This window comes from Cherax quadricarinatus, unplaced genomic scaffold (genome assembly GCF_038502225.1).
Source record: "Cherax quadricarinatus isolate ZL_2023a unplaced genomic scaffold, ASM3850222v1 Contig2148, whole genome shotgun sequence".
NCBI lineage: Eukaryota > Metazoa > Arthropoda > Malacostraca > Decapoda > Parastacidae > Cherax > Cherax quadricarinatus.
The window spans coordinates 39,422-64,937 of record NW_027197174.1 but is presented as its reverse complement, the minus strand read 5'-3'; the positions used below and the strand labels follow the sequence as shown (position 1 = coordinate 64,937).

The 25,516-nt window shown below is 41.0% G+C and overlaps 1 protein-coding gene across 1 annotated transcript in view; it reads right to left on the bottom strand.

Moving 5' to 3' along the window:
* Positions 1 to 310: 310 nt before the first annotated feature.
* The window catches only part of LOC128690275 (LIM/homeobox protein Awh-like), a 42,801-nt gene continuing 17,595 nt past the window's right edge, over positions 311 to 25,516 (bottom strand). Inside the window, exons 4-6 of the mRNA XM_053778879.2 lie at positions 23,591 to 23,808; positions 23,102 to 23,356; positions 311 to 4,448 (exon numbers count right to left, since the gene is read on the bottom strand). Of these exons, the coding sequence (XP_053634854.2) occupies positions 4,333 to 4,448; positions 23,102 to 23,356; positions 23,591 to 23,808 (589 nt within the window). The 3' untranslated portion in view covers positions 311 to 4,332. The remainder of the gene's footprint in view (positions 4,449 to 23,101; positions 23,357 to 23,590; positions 23,809 to 25,516) is intronic.

Genomic DNA, 25,516 nt, shown 5'->3' with positions numbered 1-25,516 from the left:
CAGTAAACTCTGCTAGGTAATGCACACTAATTCTCCTTTTTTGACTCAGTATATAATGTTTTCCGCCCAAGATTGGTTCCAGGCGCTAGAGGGATGTATCGTATAGGATTGATGACACAAATTAAAGTTCTAGCACGTAAGAGCGACCGTGAAAACAAGAGAAAAACCGGGACAACGAGGCACGCTGACAGTCACGCTAAGCTGTGGTTAGTTCCTTTTAAGAACAAGATACACAATGTGGGTTTAAAACTAAGTGAAAGAAATATGTTTAGAACAAGGTTTAAAAGGAGTTTCAAACAAGGTTTATCATATATTTAAAACAAGGTTTAGGAAGGTTTTATAACAATTTTTAAAACGGGTTTATAACAAGGCTTAAAGCAAGTTTATAACAAGGTTTAAAACTGGTTTAAAACAGCATTTAAAATATGTTTTATGCAGGATTTAAAAAGGGTTTAAAACAAGGTTTTAAACCCTTTTTAAACAAAGGATTAAAACAAAGGATTAAAACGTTTAAAAAACGGTTTCATCAAAATTTAAAACAAATGGTTTAATACCAGCTTGAAAACAAGTATAAAATATTGGTTTTAAAATATATAACTTGACTACAAAGACAATAAATTGTAATAAAATACAATACTAATAGAATAATTGATTGCACTTTAATTGCACTCTTTATTTGTGCTCTTTAATTACACTCTTTAATTGCATTCTTGATTGCACTCCATTTGGTACGACTTTATTTCCTCTCATTCTGAACATTCCTATAATTCACAAATAACACGTATATAGGAGAGAGAAAAGCTCATGACGACGTTTCGGTCCGACTCGAACCATTCAGAGTGGCTTGTAAATGGTACAAGTCGGACCGAAACGTCGTGGTAATTTCCTGTCTCCTATGTCCGGGTTATTTGTGTATTGTTCCAGTCACGGTATTGTTCCAGTCACGGTACTGTTCCAGTCACGGTATTGTGACATCTTGTTTTTTGTTCCTTCGGTTCTCACAGTCTTACTGTATATATGTATGTATATACATATATATATTTATATATATATATATATTTTTTTTTAAAGAAGTTAACATTGTAAATCAAACATACATACTATTTACACATGTGGTCAAAGTAACCACACTCTTTAATCCGTCCTCATAATAATAAGGAAGTTTTACAACTTATTGCAGAGCGTGTGTTGCTGGACGCTCTAACCAGTGACTCTTGTAGAAACGTGTGAAAGCCAACGATCGGCAGGTGGTTGAAACGTTGGATTTCCAACGTTTCAGCCAAACTGTTTACCTGGCCGCTGTTACAATGAGATCACTCTCCTTGTTGGGTTAACATAATTTAGACTATGGTAGGTTGGGTTAAGTTAATGTAAATTAACCAGCCGAGAAATGAATGAACAGGGAGGATGTTATCTGGTAATAACGCAGAGGAGGAGTAAACCCATATGTAAACTTTATGCAAAAACGTTGTAAAACGGACGCGTTATATGAAGACGGACTGACTTCTCCCCTTCCACCTCTATTACACGTGAGAGAGCTCGTTCTTCACATCCAGAAAGGTAATTGTGAATGATTAATCTCACACACACACACACACACACACACACGTTTATATACTTAGTAACTTTCCATGTGTACATGAACGCTTGGTAATTTCTTGAGACTGTGATGGGGGACGTGAACAACGTGGGAGACTTAAATGGGAGGGGGAAGACAAAGATATAGTGGGAGACGTGAAGATATATTGTGTGAACATTGTTATACAAGATGCTACAGGAGACGACTCATATCTCATTATTAAGTATTAAAATATGGTAAAACAATCTAAATTTATATGCAATGGAACCCCAGTGTTCGAAGATACCGGACGTCCGAACAATATGGTTAAGAAAAAGTTGACTTGGTCTTTGAACGTTTTTCTGGAATCCGAACACGCCGGCTTGTTTGTAATTCAGTTGGCGTCGAAAGTCCTGTTTCAAAATTTTTTAAAGTGACATCTGACACTGACCTAACTCTCAGAGACTTTTGGAAGAGTCAGTTCAACATCCTCCAGTGTGTAAGGTTGATAATTAAAGCCTTGGGAGATGTTTTCCAAAGGACAATTAACTCTGCTTGGAGGAAGATGTGGCCTGACTGTGGCGAGCAGAGACTTTGAGGCAGAGCCAGTGGTTCAGAAAATCATCTCCCTAGTGGAGAAATGGCACTCTGACGTTGCTGTGGTGAGGCACATCAATTCCTTCAGTGATAATGTAGTTGAACACTTTAGGAAGATTATGAGGGGTAGGCAGATACAGACCACATTGGACAGATTCCTTTTAAAAGATAAAAAAAAAAACGAATACACCTGCCAGTTCTGAGCCGCCAGAATCTTCCAGTGTTAGTGCAAAGAGACAGAAAGAGAACACATCACTTCAGAGGTGGAGTTACCATATGTTTTCATGGAAGGTAACTTCCCCTCCACACAGTAGCCTCCCTCCTCTGCAACTTCCACCTGTGCCAATCAACTTAAGACAGTGAAGGTAAGGTTCTAGTTTCTTTGTTCATTTACTTTATTAACAGACATGATATAAATTACATAAGTGTTTTATAGCATAGTGCGAGCTTTTCGTGGCCCAGAACCAATTAATTACATTTACATGTATTTAAATGGGAAATATTGATTCGGACATCGAACTTTTCCCAATTCGAACACCACCAAGGAACCAGTAAAGTTCAAACACCGGGGCTTCACTGTATATTCTCACAGCAGCTGACTGAGTGTTTAGACTTCGTGCTTAAAACAAATATTCTTCTTGTTATACTGTATCAGTTAAGTTTGAGGTATCGTACTATTTTTAACATTCTAAAGTCTTATAATTCTAATTGTTACTTATTATTTTGTGTACTATAATTGTTTAAGTTTCTCAGTTACATGCATATTTCGCATTTGTCTTATATTTGTTGTTGTTGTTTTTATTATTATTGTTTTAAAGTTCAACATTTACAGTCGAACCAATATGGAAATGAAAACTATTTTTGTGTTTGCTGTTGCTGATACATTGTTTGTCATTAAATTTTTGGAGGGTTGGGGAATCTTAAAAACTGTGAGGCAGTGTTGTGAGTGGCGGCGTCTCGTGCAGCCTCTCACACCCTCATATCCCCCCCCCTCACAATCCACCTCGGGAAACCATTTATTACGCATGCAGATTTACCTAAAGAAGAATTTGCAATTCAAAAATTACCCAGTCTCATTTTTTTTTCTTGTCGTACGTTGGAGGAAAAGTGTAGCAGGCCGAAGATTGTTCATTTTGGTGAAGGTAAGAAATCCAGAGGGAAATTAGTTATATATGTGAGAGAGAGAAAGAGAAGTTTGTGTATGTGACGAACAGTAATTGGTGTATATGAGATAAAAATAGAAGTCTGTGTGTGTGAAAGATAAGTTAGCTCTCTGTGCATGAACTTAAATCAAAACTTAAAGAGAGGGGAGGGGAGATATTTCAAGGTTACTTTTCCATGTATAGACCAAAATCATTATCTATATAAATACCCAATTCATAAAATAATCCACTTTATTCCCTTACCTAAAAGCATTGCCTTAAACTACGCGGTCAAAATACTTCGGGTTGTAGACAGCTGTTGTCTTCACATGTACAACTAAATCGTAACTGAATATTTTATTAACTACACACTACAAGAGTCTAGTCCGCCTGCTCCATCTACTGTAGTAACTGCCAAGTTACTTTTTACAGTTGCTATTACAACTCATATTACTTTAAACAATTATCTTTTTTCTTTAATTCACAATCTTTGCAAATTTCTCACAGTTGTTTGCGTGTACACTTCTCTAACTCAAGTTTGTGTGATTAAAAGGTCATCCTTCAGTTCTGATAAAAACTTTCTTTATGAAAACTGGGGATGAGTTTTAATGCAGATTATCGTTTATGTGAAGGTCACCAGTCTTGAAATAAGGTATTATGAATTATATACACTGAGGAGCAGTCGCTGGAGTAGCTATGTTGAGAACGCTATCACTTGTAGTCTCACGAGGCTCCGTCCTCCTGGTCTTTGAAGTCCTGCCTCTGCTTCTCGAATATGTCCTCTCGTGCCAATGATACGGGACACTCGTACACATCCTGATATCCTCCTCCTGCTCCTCCTTCCCCTCTGAAGATTCCCATTCCAAGGCCCACGCCCATTCCCAGGATAGCGGCCTCGGAAGATGTGTTAAGGGCGAGGCGGTGGGACTCTGGAACCCTGGATGACGGGTGCTCCGAGGCGCCCTCCTCTTCAAGCCCTGGCTGGCCCTGCTGATGCATGTGGGCGTGGGCGTATGTGTGGGCGTGGGCCGACAATCATCCGAAGCTGTAGAGGATCTGGGAGAGAGGGGAGTCGAGAGGCGAGGAGGAAGAGGAAGAAATATCGCCGTAGTCAGAGAGTCGGGAGGGCGCCCGCTCTAGGGAATACCCAGCTGTGGGGAGACAACAGTGTTACCACACTACACTTTTATCACTTAAACTTAGTTATTGACTCCACCCCTAATAAACGCACAATTGCAATTATATTTTGTAATCCCTACCCACCTAGAGATAACGAAAAATATTTTTATAATCTCACAGTGACATTTGTAAAGAATTTTTATATAGCTATACTGCTACTCCATTTTCTCCTTACACTGTCACCCACAACAGTCGACTAACTACTAAGTGAAACTGACAACAGGTGTAAGGACACACACACACACACACACACACACACACACACACACACACACACACACACACACACACACACACACACACACACACACACACACACACACTCATTAACTCTTAATCTCCTTAAATGTTTATGGGTTTATCTATATACTTTTCTGTTTAGCGGTGAATCTGTCACATGAAAATGCAAACAACTGTCAATAGGGGCCCCGTGGCCCGGTGGCTAAAGCTGTCACTTCACACGGCGAAAATCTGGGTTCGATTCCCGGCGGGGGTAGAAACATTGGGCGTATTTTTTTACACCGGTTGTCTGTGTTCCCCATCAATAAAATGGGTACCTGGGTGTTAGTCGACTGGTATGAGTCGCATCCTGGGACAAAACTGACCTAATTTGCCCGAAATGCAAGCAGCTTTCCATACCTTGTACATGTACTTGTAGTAAATAAAGATATTATTATTATTATTATTATTAAATATAGGTTCAGACACTCGCGGAAACAAGCTCAGTCTGGCCTAGTTGCCTAAATCTTCGTTACGGGCGAAAACATACGCAACACTAACATGGATTCATAGTTGATAAGTCATGTAATCTCTTGCTTCCCCTCTCCCCGGTCGCCTGGAATTGCTTAAACAGCTGAACATCGACACTGTCCTGGGGGAGGATCTAACACGATTATCTGGAATCTAAGCAGATCCCACGTGGCACTTGATCCCCTCCCGTCCTCCCTCCCTCTACTTGTTTTCCCGCGAACACAGCACCATCTCGTGCGAAAAAAATAAATGTAGACGCCTGTCTTTTGTTTAATGTTGTATGCCAAGTGTTAACCAACTCTAACAGATTTACTCTGAAATATGAATTATATTAAATTTACGTATATTAAGTTATATAAGAAACTCTGAGAAATATTGAAGCATTACGCAACCCATGTGGAACCTAGTAGAGGTAAACAGGCTTAGATTCCTTTGAACTTGTCTCTGGTACAATTAAAAAGTGATAATCTTTCTCAGAATCCGGATTGGATTCCCGGCGGGTACATTAAAAGCTACCTGCTATAAAAATGTTAACTGACTTTGCTGTCTGTATTTGAAAGCATAATTTAGGAGAATAAACATAAACGAGGCAAAAACAAAGAAAAAGAATTGACGAGAGTGAGGGAGAAGAAACCAAAAAGGGAGAGAGGAAGAATGAAATTTATGATGTCGTAACCAAGTTTCCTGATGTGATCATTTGTTCTCATCAGCCACAAGAGTCACGCTGGAAAATCTCGTTAGTTTACTCACACCATTTCAGCACCAAGCTGAGTCTTGTTTCCCGACGTACACACGTACACACACACACACACACACACACACACACACACACACACACACACACACACACACACACACACACACACACACACACACACACACACACACACACACACACACACACACACACACACACACACACACACACACACACACACACACATACACACACACACACACACACACACACACACACACACACACACACACACACACACATACACACACACACACACACACACACACCCAGACCCATACTGGAGTATGCAGCACCAGTTTGGAACCCACACCTGGTCAAGCACGTCAAGAAATTAGAGAAAGTGCAAAGGTTTGCAACAAGACTAGTCCCAGAGCTAAGGGGAATGTCCTACGAAGAAAGGTTGAGGGAAATCGGCCTGACGACACTGGAGGACAGGAGAGTCAGGGGAGACATGATAACGATATATAAAATACTGCGCGGAATAGACAAGGTGGACGAAGACGGGATGTTCCAGAGCTGGGACACAGAAACAAGAGGTCACAATTTGAAGTTGAAGACTCAGATGAATCAAAGGGATGTTAGGAAGTATTTCTTCAGTCATAGAGTAGTCAGGCCGTGGAATAGCCTAGAAAGTGACGTAGTGGAGGCAGGAACCATACATAGTTTTAAGACGAGGTTTGATAAAGCTCATGGAGCAGGGAGAGAGAGGACCTAGTAGCAATCAGTGAAGAGGCGGGGCCAGGAGCTATGACTCGACCCCTGCAACCACAAATAGGTGAGTACACACATACACACACACACACACACACAGGTATTATTACTAAATTTTATACGTGAACGACATGACGGTGGGGATAGAGTCACAGGTATACCCATTCACAGATGTGAAACAATTGAGAATGAAAACATGTGAGGACCAGGAAAGGCTACAGTGAACCTGGACAGGCTGGAGGTCAGGTCTGCAAGTAGCTACTGGATTTTAACCCTGACAGGTGCAAAGAAGATTGGGAAAGGGTAAAGAAGACCAAAACTGGAATACATCTAGAGGAGAAAATGTTGTAAACCTCGCTCAAAGAGCAGGACCTCAAGATAGTTATTGTACCGAGTAACCATGTTCATATAGTGTTTAATTACAACTAGAAACTCATATAATGGGAAATATTATCGGGGAAAGTGCCGATCCTTGTGGTGCTCCGCCACAAATATCGTCATCAGTCTTTGCAAATTCCTTTCTATTTTTGCTCAGTTGTTTTGCAGTTCGAGAATTAATCTTTCACGAAGAACTCTTTCGAAATCCATTTTAAAATTCAAATGCCATCAGATATTCCGTCTTGGTTTTAATAATTTATGTGACTATTGTAGTATCTTAATAAATTTGATGTACAGAAGAGTGTGTTTGTGTGAGCGAATGCTTGTTCATGCATCATAAAACATTAAAATTTCTTAATATTAATATTAAGATATTTAATATTGTGAATCTACAAAGAATTATTTTTATATTGTAATAAAAAGTCCACAAGACATGGTAACAATGTCAAACTCAAGGAGTATTAAAATTATACTTGTTATAACACTGACGTAGGTAATATTAAACATTCTATACACTGAGTTGCTGTGCGCGGTGAAAATGATTGCAAATTGGGCCGTTCTTACATGTTTATATTGAGAGCAAGTGACGTACACAGGATGAACATTACTCTTAAGGAGGGGGAAATGTGCGTTGATGCTGGTGAAGTGCTCTTGAGTCAAGGAGTTACAGCAACCCTCACTCCCACCCCACTTCCTTATACCCTTTATCCGATCAACCTGCTTGTCTCGCATTCCTAAGACGCTAAATGGCCCTTATGGGTTTGGTGTGTGCCATTGAATATAACACTCACACATCCTCAAAAGAAATGTTTATGTCAGAAGTCACTAACGAATCTTTTAATAGCTGCATGTTTTCCACAGAGATGAGTTTGTGGTGTCTTTAACAAGTGGAGGAGAACAAGGTAGTCTCAGCGTGGTAAACAAACTGGGGGTGGAGGTGCTGCCACATCAGGCTGGAGGTTTAGTGTGAGAGTGAAGGTCAAGGTGGTAGCGTGTGACTTACTACATGAGAACATTACTGGTGTTGTGTGATAGTATTATAAGTGATAGGAATGGTGATCTACAGAACATACACCGTGTACCGAGTCATGTATATTTGGTGTACAGGTAAAATACATCAGTATTGATTCACGAGTCGATAGACTTGAAACCGGTCAGTATTGAGGAGTTTTTATTATGTAAATTATTTATTAGTAAATGATTTCTGCAACAGACGCTTATATTTTGGGTAAATAGAATTAAAACTATTTTTGGGGGGAAGGGGGTAACAAATCCTAACAATATAACCCAACCTAAGCTTACGTCAAATTCCTGTATTTTCTCCTATTTTCGTCACTGCACAACCCATTAGTGGAAAATTAACATATTAACCTGTGTTTAAGCTGAAGTCAGTAGTGAATTAGTTTAAACCTAACTAACGTACATGCGTTTTGATGACTAAGTAATGGGGATGTGCAGTGAACCTACTACCAAGATAGAGGTATATGTTCATATGTGTGAGGGAGGGCGTTAGGGGTGTGTTCTGAGAGCCAAGGGCGGGGGGAGGGGAACTTAAAGTTTGGGAACCACTGGTCTAAACGAAGACTACAAGAAAACGTGTTATGGTATATTATATATCTTTAGGAAAGTACATCTATTTATATCATTTAAGAAGGTATGTCTGTTTATATAATTTAAAAAGATAGATATCATATTTTAGTAAGGTATATTTAAACATCTTTTTAAAAGATATATCTAAAAAGTACATACAGTTCATATATGCAAGACAATCCTAAACAGACTATCTTAACAATGCAGAACAAGCCACATGGGGATGGAAATTTTTAGCTCGATCTTTCGCATTCTTGTTCGTCGTCAGGAGCTATGCAGTTTGCAAGCCAGCAACAAATAAAGGGAAATTATCTGACACCAGACAGAAGGTATCGGTGGTAACCCATGTCACTTTGACAACGTTTGTTACTTTTTTATAGTGAAAGACATTAACCCTGTATGTCATTCAGCGCAAGGAGTTGTATTGATCTCGACTGCTTAGAACAAGACTGAACAGAGTTACCGTTCAGTATACACGTATCTTTTCAGTCATGTACTCATTTTCATTTTGAAATTCATCAGGTATGCAAATGATTCCATCACTGCTATATTTATTATGCTCTTGAGATAAGATGTTTGCCGCTAGTAAACCCTTCTCTTGACCATGCTGTGTGTGCGTGTCTCTGAGAGTAATAAGGGGGACGTGGAGTTCGCCTGTGAAGCTATCGTCCCACGGGGCTTATAACAGGATAAAGAAGGTTCCATCCACGACTATTATGGGAGCGGCAATATTCCCCCGTGGAGACCACACTTTACGCCCCTCATGCCGCTTATAGATATTTATTGTCTCTAAACATGTTACACGAGGTCGTTCACAAGTTGTGATACGTGGCGTCCGGGGATGGGAGGTATGGATGGGTGGGGATGAGGCAGTGGCGTGGGTGATAGTTTGGTGGGAGAGGAGGCCTGTGTGTTGCATAATGAAGTTACGACTCTTCAGTAACAATACAAATAATTTTAAAGGCATTTACTCGAGAATAAATTTGTCGCGTAACTGTTAGTAAGCAAACACAAAAAACCATACCACGGGCGGGAATAGAACCCGCGATCAGAGTCTCAAAACTCCAGACCGTCGCGTTAGCCACTGGTATGGTTTGTTTGCAATTGTCATTACGATTTCGTGATTCAAACATCACAAATTTAGTGATAAATCTAAAGAGAGTCCACTGGCAGGGCTGTATGACCTTAATTTCCACTTCCTCAGATAAGAATTATGGCAACCCTGTTAAATTTGTCGTAAAAAAATTAAAATGAACTGTTTGTCATCGTAATGGCGGTAAAGTTAACAGTGTGCTCGACTCTTGGTCATTACTGGTTGTGACATCACTTAAAGCACGACTAGTATAATGACTAGCAACATGCTTGGTGAAGAAGCCAGGTAAAAATAATCATAAAGAATGTAGTTAAGACAGAATTGTTGTGGCTACCGTCTAACATAAATAAATAACAAAAAGGCACAATACCGTGACTGGAACAATACACAAATAACCCGGGTTATTTGTGTACCGTCTAACATTCTTCCTAAGTGATTATCAAAGTAAATGTCAAGTATACAGTTTATGGTCACTTCTCCGAGCACTGTCCCGAGTGTTCACTTACTGAGGATTATAGAGATGGCGCATTGAACACTATATGCTTATAAACAATATATAAAATCTTGTACTCCTATTTGCCCTTCAGGGGCAAGTTCCTAAGGTTTTCGTGTACCCATATGCTACGCGCTACCTTCCACAGGTTGTATATGGTGTGCACAATAAACTTAACAGTTTAAACGGCTACATTAATTTGAAATATCGGTGTAAGTGATTTTCTGTAGCACTGCCAAATAGGTAGGTCAGCGCAGCAGTGAGAGACGATCATTGCATGTGATTTTTACACTGCTACACGTTTATGCCAGGGCTTTCTATGTCAAGCCTAGCTTGATTCTCTTTGGTGCCCTACAGGTTTAGCGCCCTCCCATGATTATAATTATAATTCTTTGGTGCCGGTATCATCCAGTGTAAAAACTTAATATGCGTTAAAGTTACACTTAACTGGAACTTTATACTATACAGTTCCATGTCTTTTTCTAAACAGAAGTATGATAGTAATTGTATAGAATACCGACACGTTGGTGAATAAGACATGTGCAACACCTGGGTGTATTTATTCTGAATAAATGTACCCAGTTGTCTTATTTACCAAGAGAAATAAGAACATTAATGTTTCTTACATTTAGCATCAGAATATAGGGGTAACTCAGGACACCGACACAATACTGACACTTGTAAGAATCCTTACAATGCAGATCTTAATTCGGGAAGCATCGAACAAGTAATCCCCTATCACATTCACACACTGTACACTATTCATTATATCGAGACGCATTATCTCCCATCTTGTCTCCCCTAACCGACCTACTCTTATTATCTCTTCCGTCCGTCAAAAGCCATCAAAATTAAAACCCACTGATAAAGGGGAAAATACAAACAGATCAATTACTATGGTGAGCTGCCCCTAGACACGTGTTCCGGAACACCAGGGCAGATATAGTCACGTGACCTTTGTTGTGGTGACATCATAAAGAGGTGGATTCCTGCTGACAGTGTGGGGGAGATGTGAGATGATAGCAGCGGCACACCTGCTGACGTCTTCGTGCTGTGAATGTGGTGGTTGTGTGTTGCGATGGTGTGTTGTTGTGTATACTTGTAGAAATAGTGTATATGTTGTGGTGGTATGTGTTGGTGTGGTGCTGGTGATGTTTGGGTTGAAGTGTTGTGTGCTGAAATGGTACAGTGTATGCTTTTGTATGTACTATTGAATTAGTGCTGTATATGTTGTGGTCGTAGTCTTTGCAGATTGTACAAAGGGAAAGGAGACAAGATAGTGAAAGTATTGTATGTGGGAATAAGCCTGTTGAGTATACCAGTTAGTTTTTTATGCCAGATTTGCTGTAAAAATAAGACTGGAAACATTATTGTTTAGGAACAAGTTAGAATTGAGATATGCAAGTCAGGCATGTACGTTGAAACAAAGTTCAGCTGCATTTGCTGGAAAGAAAGGAACTGTTATTGCATTTATGAATTTGGAAAATTCATAAATGCAATAACAGCTCCTAAAATATAAAAATAACAATATAGAATTGTAAATGTAAAATATAGGTGGTAAATTATTGTAAGTGTACCTGAGGAATGTGTAATGTTCCTGATAATATCTTTATTGACAGGGTTGTAAAAGAAGTGAATGAACTCCATGACATGGTGGCAAAAGCTCTCGCTTCACACGGTGAGGAACCGGGTTCGATTCCCGGCGAAGGGGTGGAAACATTGGACGTGTTTCCTTACATCGGTTGTCTATGTTCACCCATCAGTAAAATGGGTACGTGGGTGTTAGTCGACTGGTGTGGGTTGCATCCTGGGACAAAACTGACCTAATTTGCCCGAAATGCTCAGCATAACAAGCGGCTTTCTATATGTATGTCACTGATGTCAGTTAGGACTGTACACCTTGTGCATGTACTTGTAGTAAATAGATATATTTAGTGTTAAGAGTCGTGGTCTCAGCTTCCCGACTGTAATATTTACAAACCAGGTCTCACCCACAGTGTTGCCACTTCCTCTGCTACACTCCTTAATTTTATTTCATCCATTGACCAACGTTTTTCCAAAGATTCTCATCACTTATTTTTCTCGTTTAATCTGTGATTTACTTCGTATTTTGTTCATCTGCCGACTTTCACTCTCAAATATCTGAATATAATAGTTTCCTCTATACGTCCTACGTTCAGTCTTTCATTGCATAAACTTTTTCTTACTCATCACTTAGTTTTTCCTATGATTGAACACGCTTCCACATTGTTATAAACTCCTCCACTGTCCTTTGCAACTTTGCTTTCAAGTCTTCCTGAAGAACTGTATCACTAGCAAAGAACTACTGTGAAAACTCCCTCAATACACAAGCAGTTATTTATTTTACAGTGTTTTGGCACATGTGACGTATGGTTGAATAATTCTAGCCCACTTTCAGAATGGAAGTGAAGTAATATTACAGGAATCACTTGTTCTCTCTAAGCTGGAATACTACTGTACATTAACGTCACCATTCAAGGCAGGTGAAATTGTAGATCTAGAGAATGTACAGGGAACCTTTATTGCACGTATAAGTTCCATCAAACACGTAAATTACTGAACTCCTGGAAGCACTTGACTTGTACTCACTGGAGTGCAGGCGAGATGTATCATAATCTACACCTGGAAGATTCTGGGGGGACTGGTTCCTTATCTGCACACACAAATCACTCCCTACGAAAGCAAAAGACTTAGCAGGCGATGGAACATACCCCCAGTGAAAAGTAGGGGCGCCACTGGTACACTAAGAGAAAACACAAATGTCCGGAGCCCAAGACTGTTCAACAGCCTCCCACGAGCCATAAGGGGCATTACCAATAGACCCCTGATTGTCTTCAAGAGGGAGTTGGACAGATACCTAAAGTCGATGCCGGATCAGCCGGGCTGTAATTCGTACATTGGATTGCGTGCGGCCAGCAGTAACAGCCTGGTTGATCAGGCACTGAACCACCGGGAGACCTGGTCGTGGACCGGGCGGCGGGGGCGTTGCTCCCCGGAATGCCCTCCAGGTAGACTCCAGGTAGGTAACCATAAAAATACACAGGAATGTCAGGATAAGTGCATATACTCTGCTGGTGCTCACACGCACGACATATACAATAGACAGGAGTGAACTATCCTTAATTTTAATTCCGCGATGTTAACGAATGACAATGATAAGACGTGGTGTGTGGGCGAGGTACAGGTGAGTGATCACCATCCACCTGGGAAGGATAGGCCAGTCATGGGGAGGAGGGATTGGGGGAGATGTTCCCGGGATGGGGAGAGATGAACCCAGACAGTGAGAGTAGTTGGTGACTAGGGGCAGGGTAAGGCAAGCGACTGATAAATCTCCAAGATAAGTGAAACTAACCTCAAGAATTACTGGAAGTTTCAGTACTATTTCTTCGTCATAAAAAAAAACAATGTATTCAGTTTATATGTATATAAAGAGTGTTGGTGTTTTGATTTAATCTACTGGCGATGTGGGTTTCGTTGGGTAGTTAACTAATACTGGGTTCCACAGCACTAACTTATTTTAATCCGTATAATAACCCATTACCTTATTTTCCTGTTAACTCACCCTCCCTCAGTATAAATAATAATCTCCATAAATTGTTTCTCGAGTATGTTAGTTTTTTTAGCAATAGTCGTGTATGGGAGGCTGCACTGTAATGATGGTGCGGTATTTTCTGTGTTGTGTGAGCAAACATTGTGGAGGAGCTGCAGTGTAGCGGTGTTGTTGTGTTTGATGTTTATATATAGGGGTGAATGAGACATTGTGCAACACCTGAGCATCATTATTGTGAAAGCGTTTCTCCAACCATTGGCTTCTTCAGTCCAGTACAGAGAAGACTGGTTGAAGATGAGTTCAGTTCATCAAGACTGATGGATTGAATTCACTGACTCCAGGCTGACTGACTGATTATCTCAAACTACTACTCATCTTCCACCATTCTTCTTAGTACTGGACCGAGGAAGAAACTGGCTAACAAAGCGTTTTCACAATTAAGATACCCAAGTGTTGCACAAGTCTCACATTCATGAACTTGTCGGTTTTTCTGAATCATTTATATAACGCTATAGAGGGGTAAGATGGTATGGTAGGATGTGTGTGGCAGTTGGATACAGAGGTTATTGTTAGGTTTGGTAAGATGCGTCAGGAAACAGGACAAGTGACGTAGGTTTTAGTTGCATGATGACCCACAGCTGGAGCTTTTGGTCATCTGACCGAGGTCTATCGCTGGCTTACTGGTCCACCCCTTTATTAATCAATCCCTGGTATGAGCAGGTGTCGAGGTGTGGTGGTTAGTGAGAGATGTCTTATACTAGGGGTGGGACGATGCCATTTTTTTCGCTGATAACAATACTCGCCTATACTGATACAGATACCGATGTTATCGAAGTTAGCTGAAACCATCGATTCCGATACTTGGCACACCCCTGTCTGCGACCAAGTGAATTCGCAACGAGCTGTCCATTCTGATAAGTATATCCAGGAAAGGTAATCTGCCGTTTTTCTTCAGCAGTACTATTAATTTTAAGTTTTATCTTGGGAAACGGCTCATTTAAATACTGCAAGAAAATGTTAAGCATTCTGCGTTGTTCATTTCTCGCTAATAATAAATTTATTTCAAGGTATTCAATAAAAGATTGGCGAGACTGCCGAGAGTGAGCTGTCCATGCTACATTTACTTTAACAACAAAAGTATTCATCAGTGGAAGAAAACATTGGTAGAAATATTGCTTTTATCACAAGGATTTTGGGCATAGGAAGCGTTAGGTTGCTCCCGTATAGAACCAGTTGGTTGAAAACAAATATAATGTCGTCGACAAGAACTTTTGTAAACAGTGAGTTAATGTCAAGTCACTAGATTATCCTGTTTAACAATAGGCAGTTTATTTTGATGACGTAATCTTGCAATTGGATAATCTGTATGTAAGAAAATTTACCCCAAAAGGGGAATAGTAAAGTGCTAAAGTATACTGGAACCTGGTATGTAGGCGGCTTGCCGCTTAATACTTATGATAGGGCTCGGAGGGGATATTTTATTTGCTATATATTTGGGGGGGGGAGCTTATTAAAATAAGGTGGGAATCAGTTGGTAAACTCTCTGAAATTCATTAACTATTTCTTTGGATGTTATCATTGCTTCTTGTTGAAATATGCATTAAACACTGGAGGAACACATACTCAGTGGTGACGTGTACTTAGCTCAGTGAGGACGTGTCGAGTGTGCTCTCTACGGACTGAACCAAGATGCCCTCCATCGAGCAACTTTACCAACAGCTTAAAGAAGAATTGAGGATGGCGAAGATGGAGATTCGGCGACTGACTGAGGAAAACAAGAAGATTCGTAGTAGTCCTCCTGTTTTGAGTCCTCAGGTCAAGAAGGGAAACTGGTCAGTGGCTTGACAGCAAGGAACGAAGTTGACGATCAAGAAGACGAATGGAAAGGTGGAAACGATGAAGAAGAAAGAGACTGCTGTGGAAACTGTTGTGGAAAGATCTAATACATTCTCAGTGCTACCTGACGAATGTGAGTCGACTACTGGGAACGTCACGACGAACGACACCAAGGAAGGTAAGAATATTGTTGTTGGGGATAGCCAAGTTAGGTATATGGATAGGGCGTTCTGCTTGAAGGACAGGAGTAGGAGACAAAGGGTTTGCTTTCCTGGGGCTGGGATGGAGGATATTGTTAGCCGTCTGGATGACATCATGTGAGGTAATGGGAGCAATCCTATTATCTGTCTCAGTGCTGGAGGCAACTATGTTGGCAGACGTAGGAGTGAAGACCTGATTAGCAGGTATAGGTCAGCAATAGAAATAATTAGGAGGAAGGGTGGGAACCCTGTCATATGTGGTATTTCGCCAAGGAGAGGAGTTGGAAATGAATGGTTGTCCAGGGCAATTGGTGTCAATTGCTGGCTGGACAAATACTGTAAGGAAAATGCGGTAACATTCATTGACAACTGGGACCTCTTCTATGGCAGAAATGACATGTATACCAGGGATGGGGTTCAGTTATCTAGGTCTCGGGTGGGGGCACTGGCAACTGCAGTGGAGGGAGCTGTTAGGACTTTAAACTGGGAATAGTTAGTGGTATGGGTTTTGGCAGGAAAACAGTGAAGTCCCAGTGTAGTAATATTATGAGTTATAGGGGAACTAGTAATAAGCAGAACGAGGTAGATATTGAAAAGCCAGTGACACTAGGTGATAAGGACAGTAATAGGTTTAGTAGAAAAACAGAAATGAGCAGGAAGGGTAAAGAGAAAGGAGAGTCTTTCAATGTTTATTATGCTAATAGCCGTAGTGCTAGGAATAAGATGGACGAACCATACCCCCGGCCGGGATTGAACCCGCGGTCATAGTCTCGAAACTCCAGCCCGTCGCGTTAGCCACTAGTGGCTAACACGACGGGCTGGAGTTTTGAGACTCTATGACCGCGGGTTCAATCCCGGCCGGGGGTATGGTTTATTTGCAATCGTGTCATTACGATTTCTTAAGTCAAGATGGACGAGTTGAGATTAGTTGCTAGTGCAGGTAACATTGATGTATTTGCCTTAACTGAGACGTGGTTTAATTCAAAAAGTCGGGACATGCCTGCGGAATGTCATATTCAGGATTTTAAATTGTTCCAAGTAGATAGAAGTATCGAGAAAGGGGGTGGGGTGGCATTGTATGTCCGAGATCGCTTGAAATGTTGCATAAAAACGGGTATTAAGTCTGAAGTAACACATACAGAGTCTGTTTGGATAGAATTTTCAGAGGGGCATGAAAAACTGATTTTAGGAGTGATATACCGTCCCCCAAACTTAGATAGGGACCAAGGGAGACTACTATGGGAGGAAATTGTTAAGGCCACAAGGCACGATAATGTAGTAATTCTAGGAGACTTTAACTTTAATCATATTGATTGGAATTTCTTGACTGGGAATTTAGAATCATACGACTTCTTAGAAGTAGTTCAGGATTGTTTTTTGAAGCAGTTTGTGACAGAACCTACAAGGGGAAATAACCTGCTTGACTTAGTTCTGGCAAACAATGAATCCCTTGTTAATAATTTAGAAATTTCAGAGGAACTGGGTGCTAGCGACCACAAATCAATTACATTTAGCATTGGATGGAAGTATGATAGTAGGGATAACTCAGTAACAGTCCCAGATTTTTGCTTAGCAGATTACGATGGGCTTAGAGAACACTTATCTGTTGACTGGGGTAACGAAGAGAGCTGTCAATATGACAGTTTTCTGAACACTATACATGCTGCTCAAAGAGCGTTTATCCCATATAAAGAAATTAGATCAAATAGAAATGACCCAAAATGGATGAATAATAGGCTGAAATATCTACTAGAGCATAAAGGAATTTATAGGCGTAACAAAAGAGGTGAGGGTCATCTTATGAATCAGTATATTGACATTAAGAGAGACATTAAAAAGGGGATAAGAAAAGCTAAAAGGGACTATGAAATTAAAGTTGCTAGAGATTCTAAAACTAACCCAAAAAGTTTTTTCCAGGTATATAGAACAAAAGTTAGAGATAAGATAGGTCCCCTTAAAAATAACTATGGGCATCTTACTGACAAAGAGAATGAAATGTGCTTGATTTTAAATAATTATTTTCTCTCAGTTTTTACACAGGAAGACACTAACAATATTCCAGTAATTAATTTTTATAGTGGGCCAGAAGAAGATAAATTATGTAACATCACAGTCGTTAGTGAAATGGTTGTGAAGCAGATAGACCGACTGAAGCTAAATAAGTCTCCGGGTCCTGATGAGGTTTTTTCAAGTGTTCTTAAGGAATGCAAATTGGAACTCTGTGAACCATTAACTAATATTTTTAATTTATCTCTTCAAACAGGTGTAGTGTCTGATATGTGGAAGATGGCTAATGTAATTCCTATTTTTAAAACGGGACAAGTCGTTACCATCAAATTACCGCCCAATAAGCCTGACCTCAAATGTAGGCAAATTACAAGTCAATTATAGCTGAGATTATAAGAAGCCATCTCGATAAGCATAGCTTGATTAATGATACTCAGCATGGATTCACAAGAGGCCGGTCTTGTCTAACTAATTTATTAACTTTCTTCAGTAAAGCTTTTGAGGCTGTTGACCATGATAAAGAATTTGATATTATTTACTTAGATTTTAGTAAGGCTTTTGATAAGAGTTCCGCACCAAAGACTGTTAAAGAAAGTGGCAGCTCATGGCATTGGGGGAAAAGTGCTCTCATGGATCGAGTCATGGCTCTCAGACAGGAAGCAGTGTGTGTCCATAAATGGGGTTAAATCTGAGTGAGAATCTGTAACAAGTGGCGTTCCACAGGGATCAGTCTTGGGCCCGTTGTTTATAATATATATCAATGATCTTGATGAGGGAATTACCAGTGATATGAGCAAATTCGCCGATGACACAAAGATAGGTAGGATAATTGATTCAAACGTAGACGTTAGGGAACTTCAGAAAGATTTAGACAAACTCTATTCTTGGTCAGAAAAGTGGCAGATGCAGTTCAATGTAGATAAATGCAAGGTTCTGAAGCTCGGGAGTGTCCATAACCCTAGGACTTATAAGTTAAATAATGTAGAACTTAGCCATACAGATTGCGAAAAGGACTTGGGGGTTATGGTAAGCAGCAACCTTAAACCAAGACAGCAATGCCTAAGCGTACGTAATAAGGCAAATAGATTACTGGGATTTATATAAAGAAGTGTAAGCAACAGAAGTCCAGAGGTCATACTGCAGCTTTATACATGTGCAAGAAAGGTATAAAATACCGACAATATGAAAGTTAAGACACATGTGCAACATCTGGATATCTTTATTGTAGACGTTTCGCCATCCAGTGGCTTTATATTGTCGGTATTTTATACCTTTCTTGCACAACTTGTCAGACACTGCAACATCATGGAATCTTGGTTCAGAGGACATCTACAAGACCTTCTTCACGGCTGCTGCAACTAATCCATCTCTTTGGGAAGGACCTACTTCCACTGGGGAATCCCACCTACCAGTGACTATGCCCTCGTCTGCTGCCCGTCCCTATCCACTGACGCCTATATAACCGCCAGTCTTCTTGCCTTAGCTCCAGATTCTCCTCCACCACGATGCTGTGAACACTAACTTCAAGGCTGAGGGACTGATTACCTCATCTTTTGTTTATAGTTCTACTGTCTTCCTATTATGTCCTAGAATCTGGATGGCGAAACGTCTACAATAAAGATATCCAGATGTTGCACATGTGTCTTAACTTTCAGCTTTATACATCATTAGTAAGGCCTCACCTAGATTATGCAGCTCAGTTCTGGTCTCCATATTACAGAATGGACATAAATTCGTTAGAAAACTTTCAGCGTAGGATGACTAAATTAATACATAGCATTAGAAATCTTCCTTATGAAGAAAGATTGAAGATTCTTAAATTACATTCACTTGTTAGACGAAGAATGAGGGGAGACCTGATCGAAGTGTGTAAGTGGAAGATAGGTATTAATAAAGGGGATATTAATAAGGTCTTGAGGATGTCTCTCCAAGAGAGAACCCGCAGTAATGGATTTAAATTAGACAAGTTTAGATTTAGAAAGGACATAGGAAAGTATTGGTTTGGAAATAGGGTAGTTGATGAGTGGAACAGTCTACCTAGTTGGGTGATTGAGGCTGGGACTTTGGGTAGTTTCAAATTTAGGTTGGATAAATACATGAGTGAGAGGGGTTGGATCTGATTGGGACTTGCAAATGAGTAGATAGTTATCAGAGATTATTTCTTGGGTAGCATTAAAATTGGGTTGGGCAAATGTTTTGTTAGTGGGATGGACTGTAAAGGACCTGCCTAGTATGGGCCAACAGGCCTGCTGCAGTGATCCTCCTTTCTTATGTTCTTATGTAAAGTGCTGTTATGAAAGTGTATGGTTGGTGAAGATAGTTATATTAACAATACTAACCTGTTTGTTAGATATGTGTAAAATGTTACCCATGTTGGCTTTCAACTGTATTATTGCCGATTATTGACGTTTTGGTGAAGACATTTGTTAAGCAATCCTCGATATCTGTAAGCCTCACCACTAAATGTACAGTACCTCCTTGTTTGTATGAACGCCTTAATGCTTTGCACGTGTATGGGACATCTTGAAGCTGGTGAAGATCACTTTTTTCATAGAATTGGAGCTATTGTAACTTTCCTTGGATCAAACCTGATCGCCTCACATTCCTCAGGCGCTGTATAACGTGCAGGTTTAGTGCTTCTCATGATTATAATTACAACTGATCATAAATCTTGCCGCAAGGTCTGATTCTTGTCTTAGTGTCAGAGTTTTATGCTTCATTTCCACTCGCCGAAAGCAAGATTGATGTTGTAATTACTGGCTCTATAAGAGTAATGAGCAGTTGACATCTCACTAAAGGTTGTTAGTGCAGGTTAAGGGTTGTAGTTACGTCGATGGTAGTTTGTGACGTTATTATAGTAGTCGGAACGACCACAAACCGAGTGACTGCGATACTTTTGTTAAATGCGGTCACCGGACAAGTGGTTGGTGTTCTGCTAGTAGTAGTTACAGCACTCTTAGGCAACAATTATTTTTCTGATTAATTAGTAATGGTAATTAAGACCTTGATGGTAACTGGTGGTGTGGCTGTAAAAATGGTGGATAATACAAGATCTGTCAGTATAACCTCGTGCACTCTTGATTTATTGTTTTTTTTTTCCTATCCTTACTTTCCTTCTACATTTATCATTCCTAATGACATGAATAATAGCCCCAAATAAATTATAATTCATAGAGATTAATTACTATAACATGCTAGTCCCAGAGTGACCATACAGACTTGGGTAATTAGGTGCCACCAAAGGGGGACCTTTACCTGGAGTTTACCTGGAGAGAGTTCCGGGGGTCAACGCCCCCGCGGCCCGGTCTGTGACCAGGCCTCCTGGTGGATCAGAGCCTGATCAACCATGCTGTTGCTGCTGGCTGCACGCAAACCAACGTACGAGCCACAGCCCGGCTGATCAGGAACTGACTTTAGGTGCTTGTCCAGTGCCAGCTTGAAGACTGCCAGGGGTCTGTTGGTAATCCCCCTTATGTGTGCTGGGAGGCAGTTGAACAGTCTCGGGCCCCTGACACTTATTGTATGGTCTCTTAACGTGCTAGTGACACCCCTGCTTTTCATTGGGGGGATGGTGCATCGTCTGCCAAGTCTTTTGCTTTCGTAGTGAGTGATTTTCGTGTGCAAGTTCGGTACTAGTCCCTCTAGGATTTTCCAGGTGTATATAATCATGTATCTCTCCCTCCTGCGTTCCAGGGAATACAGGTTTAGGAACCTCAAGCGCTCCCAATAATTGAGGTGTTTTATCTCCGTTATGCGCGCCGTGAAAGTTCTCTGTACATTTTCTAGGTCGGCAATTTCACCTGCCTTGAAAGGTGCTGTTAGTGTGCAGCAATATTCCAGCCTAGATAGAACAAGTGACCTGAAGAGTGTCATCATGGGCTTGGCCTCCCTAGTTTTGAAGGTTCTCATTATCCATCCTGTCATTTTTCTAGCAGATGCGATTGATACAATGTTATGGTCCTTGAAGGTGAGATCCTCCGACATGATCACTCCCAGGTCTTTGACGTTGGTGTTTCGCTCTATTTTGTGGCCAGAATTTGTTTTGTACTCTGATGAAGATTTAATTTCCTCATGTTTACCATATCTGAGTAATTGAAATTTCTCATCGTTGAACTTCATATTGTTTTCTGCAGCCCACTGAAAGATTTGGTTGATGTCCGCCTGGAGCTTTGCAGTGTCTGCAATGGAAGACACTGTCATGCAGATTCGGGTGTCATCTGCAAAGGAAGACACGGTGCTGTGGCTGACATCCTTGTCTATGTCGGATATGAGGATGAGGAACAAGATGGGAGCGAGTACTGTGCCTTGTGGAACAGAGCTTTTCACCGTAGCTGCCTCGGACTTTACCTGAATTTTTGTTTTCTTCCTTCTACTTGTCGATGTTTCGCTCATAACTCGCGAACTCCTTATCCGATTATATTCAAACTGTGAACGCTTGTTTAAGGTAACGAGGGTCAGATTCTAGGAACAACTGGCATGTGCAGGTGTCCTATGACCAACGTTATTGAATCCATTCAATTATGGATAACTTCCAAAACCCTCAGCGGTATAGCTTCAAACACTTGCCGTAGCCGTGTCCATTATCATGGTGTTTTTTATCATACTTCTTGTTTATCTCTGACATATCCAGTGGTAGTCTAGATCTGTCGCTGATCCCATTGTTAGTACTTCAGCAAAGATTGTGTGACATCTTCCCCTAAATGTTTTTTTTCATAAAATTTCTTCTTGAAAATGCTTTGGTTCGAAAACATTTTTGTGTTTCAGCTGATGTTATGAATATTTAATATATAAAATATACTGAAAATGTATTCTGTACTGTTACAATTCCTCTAACTACAGCAAATAGAAGAGGAAAATGTTTTAATTAACGAAAAGTCTTTGAGTTTAGGTCTTATGCACAACTGTTTGTTCGTTCCCAGTTTGTTTTATAATGATCACTAAAATAATTTTTGACCTGCGGTTCACTTCATTATTCAAAATTGGAGTGAAAGTCGACTTTTACCCAGGGAATCAGTCGCTCAGCCCAAAATGTTGTTATAATGCTTTCAGTTTGTTTAGGAATTAACTTTTAAGCTGAAGTTAAAGGGAATCTAGAACCATTACATTTCTTATGGAAAAGTAAGTGCAGACGGAAGAGGAATCGTAATTAGAATAGATGCGTTATAAGCCATCTAAAGTTTCCTACTTTAGTAATAACACAAACACCACTTTTAAGTCAAAGTATTAAGAGACTCACCTGGCCCGACTGGTGTTGCAGGCGGGGCGTTGTGCCTCTTACCCTGGGTCATGTATTTCTTCTGTCGAGCACGGTTGTTCTGAAACCATACCTGCGTAACTCGCTTGCTCAGCCCTGTGATCTGCGCGATCCTCTCCAGGTCCTGCCCGTCGGGGTTGGAGTCGATCTGGAAGTTGGCCTGAAGCACCTGCAGCTGCTCGTCCGAAAAAGTGGTGCGTACTCTCTTGCTCTTGGCCTTGCCACTGCCATCACTCTCTGAGGTACACCCACTTACACTGAGCAATGTAAACTAGCAATACTTATAGTATATCACTAGGTTATACCTGTGCGTTCTGGTTTATCTAGACAGAGGAAGATCGTATGCCTTAACTAAATGAAAGACAGATCTTAACTAAATGAAAGCAGATCTTACTTCTAGTTACTTTTGGCTGCATTAGTCTTTTTTTTTTTTTTTTACAAAATTTGAGGTTAATTATCGAAACTATTCACCATCGTTGCTGGAGGCGCCTCCCTCGATGGACTCTAGGTAGTGTTGTTTACAGAGGACGCGGTTGTCGTGGAGAGCGAACTCTTCTCCTGTGCTCAGCTGCCGTTTGCAGGCGTCGCAGGCGAAGCAGGCTAGGTGGTAGACACGGTCCCTAGCTCGCCGCACCCAGTCTGCCGCACCGATGCTGCGGCAACACTTAGCGCACCGCGCCCCGAAGTTTCTACCGGGAAGACGTTTCAACTTAACATATACCAGGGAGACATGTCTTATGTTAACATGTACCTTGGAAATAGTGATTCGTTAACACAAGGTAGACATTGTGACTTGTGTTAACATTTACAAGTGAGAAATTGCAACGTAGGCACTCAAGTTTATGTTAAGTTAATTCATAAAAGTTTACTTTGTATACTTGAGTGGAATCTCCTAGTTTAAGACAGTGTACTGTTACTGCCTTAGCTGACTCGGATGTGATCCTTAGATGATAAGTAACTTAAAGAAATAATTTTAATGGAATAGTATACCCGCCACACCTTGCGTCACACCCCACCCACACCACAGTGGAACTCCCTCCTTCCTCACACCTCACGTTAACCTTTTTCCTTTCCAGCCACACCCCTTGTCACACACCCTTGTCACACTTGCATCACTGCCAGACTACCGTCAGATACGTTAGTGCGTCACAGCACCTCAACTTAGCGCCACACCAGCAGCACTGCGTCGCGCTACCGCCAACACTGCACCACATCACCACCACCACTTCACCATACCACCGCCACCACTGCACCACACCGCCACCACTGCACCGCTACCACTGCACCACACCACCGCCACCACTGCACCACACCACCGCCAGAATATTGGATCAGCAGCAGCTCACTGGGTCTCCCTCGGGGCCTGTTTGATGTTGTGATTTGTGACGTAATTGGATGACGCGAGTTTTTATCCCCGGAACAATAAACAATTCGTCTAGGGAAAAAAAATGTTCGTGTTTGTCTGTCAGCACACGACACATGTACACAAGTGTACACGAGCTTACGCGTACGTAGGAACGGAAGAGCACGTACAGTACACTCCCCCTTTTCCCAGGGTGCGCACACCCACCCTCTGGCTGATAACTACTTACTGGACCCACGGCTTAAGTTATCACGACTCACGAAATCGTAATGACACGATTGCAAAAAACCATACCACGGACGGGGATAGAACCCGCGATCAGAGAGTCTGGAGTTTTGAGACTGATCGCGAGTTCTATCCCCGTCCGTGGTATGTTTTTTGTTTTTTCCAGTTATCACCTATGTTCTTCAGAAAGTTAACATAAGTAATGCAGTACTCTCTACCCTCTCCAAAACGACTCACCTTAACGAGAACAGCTGGAGTCTACATCTTGTGTAGGAGATCGTTATGTAGGTGAATCAGGGATTTGAATATTAGAATACAGCAACACGAGTATTCATACAGTTTATAACAGACGCAACACATGAGAGCGATGCACCGCAGTTCACACTCTTGCATCATGACACTGGATCAGGACCATCTTATTAATGCAGAAAATCACAAGGCCAAGTGAAGGCGCCCTGGAGCTGCCGCTGTTAACCTCGCTGACACCATAGAGCGAAATATAGAGATGCACACTATCTAACTGTACACATCTTGGATGAACGTAGAAAACACAACCTGCCAATTCCAGGAGTTCATCCGGCGTTGCCTGACCTCCAGATCCATACCTTACCTTTCCTGGGATGTACCTGGCCTGCGCCTCACCCTGTATACTTTATGAACTGTTGATTTTATATTGTACTGATAAAAGCCCTCGGTGGGCAAAACACTGTATAAGTAATACATTACCACAAGCGTCTTATTATATACTATTTGTTGGTTTACAGCCATTATTCTACACATTCTTTGCTCATTTTTCTCTACATCTCGGT